Here is an 11,666-nt window from a genome sequence, read left to right as displayed (position 1 = left end):
GGCGGGGGTGAGGGGCCCGGCACGGGGAGGGAGAGGGGCCGGGCCCTGAGGGAGCCGGGCCGGGGCTCACCCTCCTGCCCGCCGTCGGTGGGTCTTTCCCCAGTGAAACCCCTGGGCTGTGTGCTTGAGGCACCCTGTCGCCTCGTTCTGCGCCTTGTGGCCGCAGTGTAAACCGCCGTCCGCAGCAAAGATGTGTCATGCTTCTGGAAGCACTTTTGGTGGCTTGTACCTAACTGTAATATTTGTGTTTTCAGACCCTTATGTGCATAAACCCACCCCTTTTTGAGGTTTATCAGATGCTGTTAAGCCCCATGCAGCATCACGTGGCGCTCATCGGTACTAAGGGGCTCATGGTGCTGGAGCTGCCTAAGCGTTGGGGGAAGAATTCGGAGTTCGAAGGTGGGAAATCCACGGTGAACTGTAGGTGGGTGAGACCTCAGGCGGTTAAAAACATCCTTGTCCTGCTGTTGTTCCTCATAGCCTCTCCTCCTCTCTTGGTGCCAAGCAGATATGGAAGGCGTTGGTTGCATTGGGGTTGTAGGGACAATCACAAATGAAGTTATTTTAGCTCAGGGATTTGCTGGTTGTCAAAATGTCAAATGACGCAAATAAATGACCTTCTAAACTTGCTGTAAATGCTGAAGAGCAAGGTGCTTCTCTGTAGTATTCTCTAGCCTTTCTGGGGTCTGTTAGCTGTGGTAGCTAAAAGTGTCCGGATGGAAATCACAAAGGGCTTCAAGTTAAAGCTGTCCCTCCAGCTTTACGAATAATACGGTACGGCTTTGAATAATGACTTTGAAACCCTTTAGTTGGGTCTCTAGCTCCTCTTGCCCCCACATCCCTTTAGAAGTAATTCCTGTGTTTCTTGTAACAGTGCGTGTTTCTGCTCTGTATTTCAGCACTGTTCCTATTGCGGAAAGGTTCTTCACAAGCTCAACATCTCTGACTTTAAAGCATGCTGCCTGGTATCCCTGTGAGACAGTAGAGCCCCATATTGTGCTCTTAACTTCAGATAACACTATCAGGTAAAACCTGTTTGTTGTTGATTATCGTAGTATTTTTTTTTGTCATAGCCAGTCTGATTTTTCACTAGATATTTGTCTCCTGCCATCCTTACCAGGATTACCAATAAAAAACAGGATGGGAGAAATTTTAGACCGATAACCAACTCATGTTCCTGCATCAGCAGGGACTTATGCAGCACTGCCAGCTGAATGAACATTGCTGCTGTTTCTTTCCTTTAGGTTTTACAGTCTGAAGGTACCTCAGACACCTGTCAAAGTGATTGCTCTTTCAGACGCTGAGGAGGAGACCCTTACAATCAGAAAAGGGTTTGTGTGGCTTCTTGTATTTTGAAATGCTTTTGACAGAATAAGCTCTGTATTCTCAGTAGTGTTTTTAATGAATAAGTGATAAATCTATCTGAAAATCATGTGATTATTTTTCATGGACTTCAGTGCTAGGACTTCTTCCTAGTACAGTAACTGCATGTTGGTTTTTTTTTCTCTTTTTCCCATTCTTCTAAAAGAAAGTGGTAACAAAGTGTACAGTTAAAGTGTTTTTCAGAGCAGTCATTTGTCTTTAAGATGGGGTTAAGACATGCTTTTTGAGTGGGGGATGCAGAAAATAGATGATCTTTTTCTTTCCCTCCTGTCCTTGTTGGAAAGAAAAAACTTGAGGGTCTTTCCTAGTCAAATCACAGAGTGATGTACTAGGGAAATACCAGTACGCCCTCCTCTTTTATCCTGGGAAACTGGGCTGGCTGGTGGGTGAGGAATGGAACTGAGGTACCATAAGAAGGGTGTTACTTGCATGCTTTTGCTGCTGAAAATAGCATATATCAACGGCCTGATGGACAGGTGTTAGCAGTGATTCGTCAGCACATACCGACAAACCTGGTTAAATGCTCCTGTTCTCCCATCCCTGCTGACTCGGGTCTTGTTCTGACTTGTCTCCAGGAGAGCCTATACAGCATCGCTGGGGGAGACTGCGGTGGCTTTTGACTTTGGTCTGTTAGTGCCAGTCCCAGAGAATGTTCTTGGCCAGCGACGGAGCGAAGAAGTGTTGGCCTATCCACTTTACATTTTGTATGAAAATGGAGAGACATTCCTCACATATATCAGCCTGCTACAGAGGTAGGATCACATTTGTTCTTAGGTTTTGTGGGGTGCTTGTGTGTTTGTACAACATTAGGGTTGGAGAGCCACCTCTCAGTTTGCTGGGACTCTCTGTAACGGAGCTTGGGCAGGATTTTATTGTACTGCAGCTTCTTTTATTTCTTTGTGGCAGGAATACAAGAATAGTGTGCCATACTTTTTCACCAGACGTTAAGGGTGCAGTTTCCACTGCTGAGAATCCACTGTCCATTATTTACCATCAGATACCTTTGAAGATGCTGGACTGTTAAAAGATCAGTGGGTCTAAGGCTGTTAAAGTGTATTTCAAGGCTGTCAGTTCACAGCACAGATATCCTTAGCTTTGGATGAGGCTGAAGGAGCCCGTGGCATCTTAGGAGAAGAAATATTTTAAGATCATAGAGGGTTTGCAGGCATGTTCTTGTAATGAAAAGTCAAGAATATGAATCAAGAATATAAACACAACACAAAGAAAAATTGCTTCAAAAAACTGAGAAGGTGGTGGAAAACTTAAAAGTTGGATCTCGTGTAGCTGAATATTAAAACGTGGTATTTAGGTTAGAAACAGCGCTGTTTGCATGGGAAATGATGCAGCATTGAGCAGATCTGTCTGTAGGCAATGAAATGGGCTTAGTCCCTTCAAAAGTTCTACCTAGAGAAATGCCATGCCACAAAATGCTGCTTATAAAGTGCTTTATTAGGCAAGAAACCAATGAAGTGATAGTTAACTTGAGCTTTCAGTGAGTCCTTTGTGTTGTATGAAAATGTTTCCTTTGGAATTTCTTGCCATGTAGCTTGGTTGCTTTCGAAGCATAAAATTTTATTGCTGAGCTCCAGTTTCTTCTCTGAGATCTCCACCAAGTAGGTGTAGATCAGGCTCTTAATCCACACAAGTCTGGGTTGCTGATCTCTAACATAAATTAGACAGAACTACAAACCATTGGGTTGGTTGGTTGTGTTTGTTTTTTTTTAAAATCACCCTTATTTTGTAGTTATTGTGCAGCAAACTCCCTCAGGCAACCATGGGGAACTCCTTCCACACCTTGTGTAGTGAACACATCTTCTTTATTGCAGCACTGGAATTCTTGACAAGCTGCTCGGCCCTCTGCCCATGCACCCTGCTGCAGAAGATAACTATGGCTATGACGCCTGTGCTGTGCTTTGCCTGCCTTGTGTTCCAAACATCCTGGTGATCGCCACCGAGTCGGGAATGCTTTATCACTGCGTGGTACTGGATGGAGAGGAGGATGATGAGCAGGTACCAACCATGTCTTGTTTTTTTTTTCTGTACGCATTTTTGTTTCTTTAGTCACAGTTCCTGGTGGCAAGGTGGCAGGATGCCTGGAAGTAAGTGCCAAGTGCCAAAGCTGCATTCTTTTATAATGAGGTAGAGAGTCTTCCTCCTATTCCAGCCAGTCCCTGTGATTCTCTGATGATTTTATTTTAAATGTCAGTTCTGTGTATCCTGACAGTAGATCAGTTTTTGATCAAACTTGCTATGAAGTATTTTAAAGAGTATCTTCTTAGAAGAAACCCTGTTTCTGAGATAATTTTTTTTAACTTAAAATAGAAGGGACTTGATCTACTTTCCCCGACTTTATTAATACTGCCTATATAACCTATATAACCTGTTGATGATGTTTATGTTGGTATTTCTGTTTTAAATGATGTCTCACAGAAGAATTCAATGCTCTTTACAGTCAGAAAAGTCATGGGACCCAAGATCTGATCTTACTCCTTCGCTGTATGTGTTTGAATGTGTTGAGTTGGAACTTGCACTGAAACTGGCATCAAGGGATGAAGAAGACCCTTCGGAGTCCTATTTCTCCTGCCCAATCAAACTGCATAAAGGTAGGGCTGTCATTCAGGTTGTTGGTTTCTACTTGCTTTATTTCATGCATTTAGGACCAAGCTATTTACAAATTATTGGTGTCTGTCATGTCCTGCTCAGACGAGGGGGACAAGTGACTCAGATTCACAAATCCCCAATTGGAGCGGACAAGTCTCCAAGTTCAAGCATTTATTAACTGCCTACAATGTACTAATTGAACACATGATAATTGGCTAAGTACAAAGCAAGCTGTGGCGAGCAATATAATATGCCTTGCATTTCTTAATAGAAAAAGGAAAAGAGGGAGATAGAGGGAATGGGGGAATACAGATCACTGGTCTGGGTTCCTGCGCTGATCCTGCTGGCGAGTGTTCCAGGAGATGGCCGTCTTTTTTTGCTGGCATCTGTCTTCTTTGCTTCACTGCTCTCTCCAGACGGCCGGGGGGGCAGGGAGAGGGGCAGAGAGAGAGAGAGAGAGCCCTTTCTTCTCCCCTTTGATTTATACCCACTTTCCTTGGGTCCCTCCCCTAGGTCGACCCACAGACCTATGTATCCCATGTATGGGGAGGGGTCAGGTGTTCCATGGGATGATGTAATTAGCATGTTCATGACAGCCCTCGTTAGCATATTGAGGGGTGTCAACTTTAATATGCATTTCGTGGATAATGAAGCAAAGTTCATTCACCGGACACATGGCCTGTGAAATTTGCCCAGGTGCCCCAGGGCAGAGCCCTCCTGTCTCCACAGGGCTCTCTCCCCCAGATACATCGGGCAGCCTTATCAGCTTTGGCCTCCACAGCATGCACCCCGTGACTCATAGTTTTGTCTTGTGAGTGTTTGAGGCATTTCTTCCATCAGCCTCAACTTTTGCTTTTCCAGGCTGTTTGTCTTAGTTTCTCACAGGCCTGGTTGCTTGTCTCTCACATTGTCTTAGAGTAAGATTTGCCTGATGTGTGGAAGGAGCAAGCTTGGGAGGTGCTTCACTCAAGGGCAGGTTACATATGGTCACACAATACTAAATTCTTTCAGCTGTGGATTATAAAGTAGAAATTGTTGAATTTGTGATGAGCTAAGTCTGTAAGCAAGTGCTGTGGGGATGGTGATCCTGAGGGAAGAATTGGGATCTGCTTACTAGACTGTCTGGTGTAGCTGTGGGGTAGCAGGTCAGGTTGGACAAAGTGTTTGGGTCTTTCTGAACAAGAAGCTTGTCAGAATGCTGGTCTGCTGGCTTTAACTGATGTTCCCTTTAAAATCTAGTGGATTGATACAGATGTGGTGTGAGAGGAATAGTTCAAAATAATTCATCAGGTATTTCAAGCATAATAATGTGGCTAATGCATCTACCTCAGTGTCCCCTCAGATGGGGACAAGTTGCAACACGATGTTAGTGCTGACTGGACGATAATTTGATACACATGTTCAAAAATGCAGGTTTGAAGGATGAGTTTTTCTCAGCCCAGTGCCTTCTCCTACATTTGCTGTTTAAATTTCAGATCCGAAATGTCCCTCTAGATACCACTGCACACACGAAGCTGGTGTCCATAGCGTGGGGCTGACATGGATCAATAAACTACACAAATTCCTGGGTTCAGGTGAGTGGTGAGACTCTCTTGCGCAGAGAGGGAAGAGGTGCTGGCTGAGCACCTGCATTTTGCTGGAAACAAGTTGGTGGATGGGGGTAGTGCTGAGAATCCCTTACCCTGCAGAGTGGATCTGATGCATTCTGACAATCTCTTTGTAGATGAAGAAGACAAGGACAGTTTGCAAGAGTTGGGAGCAGAACAGAAGTGCTTTGTGGAACATATTCTTTGTACAAAACCTTTGCCATCCAGGTAGAAACCAAACCCTTTCTATTGCTTCCAAATCAGTGAGTTGCTATGGAAAATATTTATGATTTGCTCTCTTTTGCTGCATTCTTGCTGCATTCTTTTAACTTATCAGTTAAAAATAACGATGTCAGCTCAAAAGAATTCAAATAATACAAACAAGCAGTTACGTGCATTATGATTCTTAATGCACAGTTAGGGAAGGAAGCTTAAATTCCTGTGTTACTGTCTGAAAATGGTCTATCAAACCAGCAGAAATCTTCACTTCCATTTACTTGACCCCAGACAAATCTTAGACTTGATTTGGCAGAGAGTTTTGAATGCTGACATGTCCCTTTTTATCCACGTGTTAAGGATCAGACAATGCCTTGAAAGAACATCTGATTTTTTGAGCTTAGTCAGGCTTAAGAGGTATCGTTTGCTGGGCAGTGTAATATATTGTTATCTGCTCTATTTTCCCACTTGTATAAAACCTAGCCATATCCAGAGACTGCTATATATTAAACACTATGAAAATACAGAAAAAAATGTTTAATGTAAAGGGCTGCTGAAGCTGGCGTAGACAGTGACTCTCCAGTGGGGAGAAGGCATCTGGGTGCAGAGGGTGGCAGGTGGGAGCCCCCGTGTTCTCTCCTGGGCCAGTCTGTGCCTTGCACTAGGAGCAGGTAACGTTCCCTAGGTCACTGCTGGCATTTGCTGCTGTTCCCAGTGGACCTGTGTGAGCACTTGTGAGTCTGTCCCGGTACACCTGAGTGCCAGACGGAGCGTGGGCTGAGAACAGTCACCCTGCAGGACTCGTTCGGGGGGTGGTTCTTAGTGAATGGTGTCTGGCTCAGGCCGATTGCTACAGCTGGAGCTCTTCCAGAAGAGTGAACCTGCACAACTTCAGCAGCAAATTTTGACCAGGTAATTCCTGTGTTTTCTTCCCTTTAGGCAACCTGCTCCCATTAGAGGATTCTGGATCATTTCTGACATCCTGGGGTCCACAATGATCTGCATCACAAACACCTACGAGTGTATTACAAGGCCTCTCTTGTGTGTGGTTCTTAATTGGTTTGAAATCTGTCTCTGTTGCATGAAAAGGATCTCAGGATATTTTTATTTTGTTATTACTGTGTTGATCCTTTCACCCCAGACTCCTGCACCTGTTAAGACACACAATGAAGTTTGCTTTCTGCACACCCTCTGGCTGAGCATTTAAGTCTTATTAGAGTAGTTCTTTACTGCCAATAAGGTATTTGTAGGGGAAATAATTAACCTGTATCACTTTTAATGAATATTAGGACAAGAGTCACATCAAAAGGTTCTTAATGGTATTGGGGGTTTTTCTTCATTTTTATAATGATGAATCTTCAAATCAAAGACTTGTTTACAGACAGTAGTACAGAGATTCTTAATGGGCTCCAAGGTTATGTTTGCATGAACAGGGAAAAAAGAAAGTGTGGGTTCTTTAAGTGCTTTAAAGTAGTGGGGTTTTAGTATGCATTTCCAAAGCAATTTTACTTTGTTTGGGGGTGGTAGGAAAGATAGAGACCAGTGTGGTAGGGGGGGGGGGCAACATTGTTTTCAGTTTATTGTCAAGAACACTGTTTAATGTATGACAGGTGCCTTCAGCAGAGTTAATGGCAGGTTTTCTTACAGACTTTTTTTTTTTTTCCAACTTTCTGCAGTGTTCTTAAATAGGTTTTTCTTCCAGCTCTTTTAAACCCCAATATGTGCAGGTAGGCAGTGACCTGGCAGGCTGCTTTGAAAAGCTGGTCAGCCTGCTGTTCAAGCACTTGCTTGCCTTGTGATGGAACTTTCTTCCTCTTAAGTAAAGAGATGCTGCTAGTTGCAGCTGTGGCCAAACAGAAAGATGTGAGCTCAACCTTGTCTAGAGCTGGATTTACCACATAATTGAAGTAATTTGAATTAGAACACTTCTGATTTACTGCTCTAATACATTAATTCCACAGTGGATGAGTTCCTCTCTTTAACTACCATTTAAACTCTGACATAGTTTATTTTTTTCTGATTTAAACTGGGTTCTCCAATTCGATGTTCTTTGGTAGAAGTACAGTCCATCCTGCATCCCCACCCCTGCTGTGTACCAGAGAAGACAAAGGTGGTGCTGTTTCCCCTCTCCGTATCCTGGCCGAGTCTCAGCATTCATTTGAGAAGCACATCAGAAGCATCCTGCAGCGCAGTTCTGCCAATCCCTTGCTTCTGAAGTAAGTAAATATGTTTTCCCAGGGGACCTGCTGAAGAGGGAAGACTCTGGGGAATACTGTGTGCTCAGCAGACGTAGGGTGCGAGGGGGAGCATCCTGCTCCAGTCCCCTGCTTGAAGCAGGGCTGACCTCAGCTGATTAGGTTGCTCATTGCTTGTCCCTTGGGCTTTGAGTTGAGTATCTTAAGATACTTTGGGATTTCCTCATAGAAGAAAAATGAGTTACAGCAAAGAGATTTAATTATAGTCCCTCACTTCCATCACTGAGCCCCTTACAGTATTTATTGTAAGTTGTTTAGCCTTCCAAAGGGACGGGTTAGATTAAGACTGCAAAAACTTGTCTCGTGTTTTTAAGGTCTGCTGATAAAGATGCTGCTCCTCCCCCTGAAGAATGCCTTCAGCTTCTTAGCAGAGCCACTCAAGTGTTCAGAGAGGAATACATACTGAAACAAGATCTGGCAAAAGAGGAAATTCAGCAGAGGTAATACAAAACCCTCATAAATATGTGCTGTACAATGTCTCTGTGAAACAACAGCACCAAGTTCCAAGCGCTAAACCTCATCTGCTGGACTAACCCTTGTAAATGAGTAAAATGTACTTGTGTAAGACTAATGGAACACCAGAACTGAAAACTGAGTTAGCAGGGGTGAGCATAATACTTGATCTCTACAGTGACTCGTAGGGGAAAGGAAAAAAAAAAAGAGTAAACACACACATAAAATACTTCCCTTTTGCTGGTGTCAGTCTGTCTGTGCCTGTGTGTGTCAAGAAATCCTCTGACCTCAACAATAATCACAGACTGGTTTGGGTTGGAAGGGACCTTAAAGCTCATCCAGTCCCACCCCCTGCCACGGGCAGGGACACCTTCCACTCGCCCAGGTTGCTCAGAGCCCCCGTCCAACCTGGCCTTGAACCCTTCCTGACAAAGGAAAATGGCATTAAGTGTCTGCTGCTTCAAATCATAGTTATTTATTTATATTATAAAGTTAGAATGGAAGAGTTTGTTCTCACCACTGCCCATTTTTCAGTGTCTTTAGTTCTTCATACTCCCAGGAGCATTAATCACTTCTATCACATATTTTCTGTGATGTAAATCCTGATTCAACTGGATTGCTGTTGCAGGTGGTTTGATTTTATGTATGTATTTATTTTAAGAGTGAAGCTGCTGTGGGGACAGAAAAAGAAACAATTGGAAGATCTTAATTACTGTCGAGAGGAGAGGTGAGTATGATCTGTCTGCTTTTATCAAACGTATCATCAGAAATGGTGCACCTAGTGCAAAATACTTTGTACAGGGTCTGGTGTGAAACAAGTGAGTGTGTTTCCAGCTATAATTAAGCATGTAGGTTCACTCCCTGCTGGAGCTTGTTCTTTCAGGCTCCTTGTCCTGTTTTCACATAGGCTTGCCTTGCATGTAAATAGAAAGTAAATAAGTATTTCTCACTTGCATAAAGGAAAAGTTTGCGGGAAATGGCTGAGCGCTTGGCTGACAAGTATGAAGAAGCCAAAGAGAAACAAGAAGATATTATGAACAGGTGAGTGCAGACTATGCTGTTTCATCAGCAGCAATCACCTGCTGTTAATTAGAAGTTTGCAACTGTGGTAGAATAGAGTGGGCAGAAAGTGCCACACTGGTTTGTTAGAAGACTGGGCTTCCAAAATTCTCTTTGCTGGGGCTCAGTGGTGACTTTTCAGTGTTACTTCAGGTCCAGACTGAGTCAGCTTGCCCTTCAGAAATGCTGTGTGAGACTGGCTGAAAGAGTCAAATCTTGAGCCCCTGAGCCTCAGGAAGAGTGACAGAAGGACTGTTGGGGTCTCAGCATGACTGGTCTAATAGGGGAGTTAAATCAGCACCATTTCTTGCTTTGTACATCCAGGATGAAGAAAGTGCTTCGGAGTTTCCACTCTCGGCTTCCTGTTCTATCAGACAGTGAAAGAGATATGAAGAAGGAATTGCAGACAATAGATGACCAGCTGCAGCACCTGAGCAATGCCATCAGACAGGTGAGAGAACACATTCCCTGGCTGGTAGGTTATTGGCAACACCTCGCTCACACCTAACAGTAGTGCCGATAGGACAGTGGCCCTTCAGGAGAGAATTTTGTACTTTTGTTAAATTATCAACAACATACTAAAATAACTTCTGATCCTTGTTAGTAATAGAGACAAAACCTCTGCAACAAACCCTAAGAAAAAGTCCACACACCTTCCTCAGTCCTAGCAGTAACATTCTCTATTCTCTGTGGGAGGAAGAGTGCAAAAGCAAGCAGATTTTAACCCAAAGAGAATCAGTTCATTTGGGTATGACACACCAGTTTGTAACTGTAACAACCTTTCACTTCAGCAGGCACTAGCAGCACTGACTGGGCTTGTCTTTTTGTACACAACTTCTAGGTTAAAATGAAAACAGAATACCAGCAGAAAAAGATGGAAAAGGGTACCAGCCCCCGAAAACCCAGCATCACCCTCAGTGCCTACCAGAGCAAGTGCATCCAAACCGTCCTGAAAGAAGAGTAAGTTAAAGCTTCGACCCTCCTGTAGAATTCCAGCCCTGGCACTTAGATGAGCGAGTCTGTGCAAGTTTCTGGGGTGTAATGTAACCTCTGTGCTGCATGGGGGGGCTGACTGAGGCACTGCTGGGGCTTCTTGAGAGGGTCTGCAGCATAAAATGGGCCAGCTCAGGACTGTAGCACTGGCCCTCTCATGCTCCTGTTAAAAGCAGGCCTAGTTTAAGTCTGCTTTTTGCCCAAGGATCTCTTGGCAGGCTCTAGGCCAGCCTATAATTAACTATAAAAAACTTCCAGGAGTGCTCCCATTCTCTGATTCTACTTTATGTTGTATTTTCCTTCTTGATTAGTTTCAAGCAGAAATTACTTGCAGCCTTCTGACTTGAATTTATTTTTCTTGAAGGGGAGAACACATCAGGGAAATGGTAAAACAGATCAATGACATCAAAAGCCACGTGAACTTCTGACATGTCCACGCTGAGGAAAATGCACTGAAGGGCTGGATGAGCTTTAATTTTCCCTGGTATTTCCCCTTGTATATTTTACTTTTGTATGTTGAACAATAGGCCTTTTACTTATTATTTTGTAAAGATGGACTGTGAAATAAAATACTTTTGGTTTTTTTTGCTTTTCTCCTGGGAAGGAGACTGTGCAGGTATTTATTATTCCAGGGAAGGTATTTTATATTAAGTATGTTACAGTGTTCTGCTTCACAGCCAGCTCAGGAGTGTGGGAATTGCTGCTTCCTTCAGAAGGCTCTCCAGGGTTATTCTGGGAGATTTCTCCTACCCTACGGTGACTGTGGGGGGGGGGAGGCCTGTGGCAGAAGGCAGAGGAGAAAGACCAGAGAAGCGCACACACTTCAGCAGCTTTTTTTAATTTGGAACACTTTCTTCATAAAGGACACACCTTCAATACAGTTAACAAATGGTTACACTTGAATCCTGTAGACAGCAGAATTCTACACCCACAATTGCACAGGACACCAATGGCTTGGTTCACTGGAATGCAGTATTAACTTCCAAACACTCAGTTTGCCTTTATCATAAGATGGCTCTGGAGTCTGTCTTGACATTAAAAGGCCAATTATTTATCTGCTGGAGACAAACTGTAGTGGACAATAAATAAGTGTTGTCCCCTCCCCCCCCCCCCCCCCCCC

The 11,666-nt window shown here is 43.8% G+C and overlaps 2 protein-coding genes across 2 annotated transcripts in view; one reads left to right on the top strand and one right to left on the bottom strand.

The window, feature by feature from the left end:
• Positions 1–199, bottom strand: part of RPAIN (RPA interacting protein) — a 2,680-nt gene extending 2,481 nt beyond the window's left edge. Inside the window, exon 1 of the mRNA XM_026861862.1 lies at positions 71–199. Within this exon, the coding sequence (XP_026717663.1) occupies positions 71–199 (129 nt within the window). The remainder of the gene's footprint in view (positions 1–70) is intronic.
• Positions 31–11,198, top strand: NUP88 (nucleoporin 88). The gene is made up of 16 exons (XM_026861400.1): positions 31–424; positions 900–1,025; positions 1,245–1,331; positions 1,959–2,135; positions 3,210–3,393; positions 3,836–3,986; positions 5,460–5,558; positions 5,708–5,798; positions 6,726–6,827; positions 7,844–8,002; positions 8,356–8,481; positions 9,156–9,221; positions 9,455–9,535; positions 9,878–10,004; positions 10,395–10,513; positions 10,911–11,198. The coding sequence occupies exons 1-16, from the start codon at positions 261–263 to the stop codon at positions 10,972–10,974; spliced, it is 1,923 nt and encodes a 640-aa protein (XP_026717201.1). The 5' UTR covers positions 31–260; the 3' UTR covers positions 10,975–11,198.
• Positions 11,199–11,666: the final 468 nt, after the last annotated feature.

The sequence above is a fragment of the Athene cunicularia genome, assembly GCF_003259725.1.
Source record: "Athene cunicularia isolate RWA chromosome 19 unlocalized genomic scaffold, athCun1 chr19_part1, whole genome shotgun sequence".
NCBI classification, from domain to species: Eukaryota; Metazoa; Chordata; class Aves; order Strigiformes; family Strigidae; genus Athene; species Athene cunicularia.
Note: the sequence above shows the minus strand (reverse complement) of the source record. Positions and strands in the feature narration are given on the sequence as shown.

Excerpts from the sequence above, each read along its gene's own strand:
- NUP88 (XM_026861400.1), top strand. The coding sequence starts at position 261 with ATGTGCATAAACCCACCCCTTTTTGAGGTTTATCAGATGCTGTTAAGC. Across the intron at positions 425-899 it reads AAATCCACGGTGAACTGTAG|CACTGTTCCTATTGCGGAAA; the intron begins GTGGGTGAGACC and ends TCTGTATTTCAG. Across the intron at positions 10,514-10,910 it reads CAAACCGTCCTGAAAGAAGA|GGGAGAACACATCAGGGAAA; the intron begins GTAAGTTAAAGC and ends TTTTTCTTGAAG.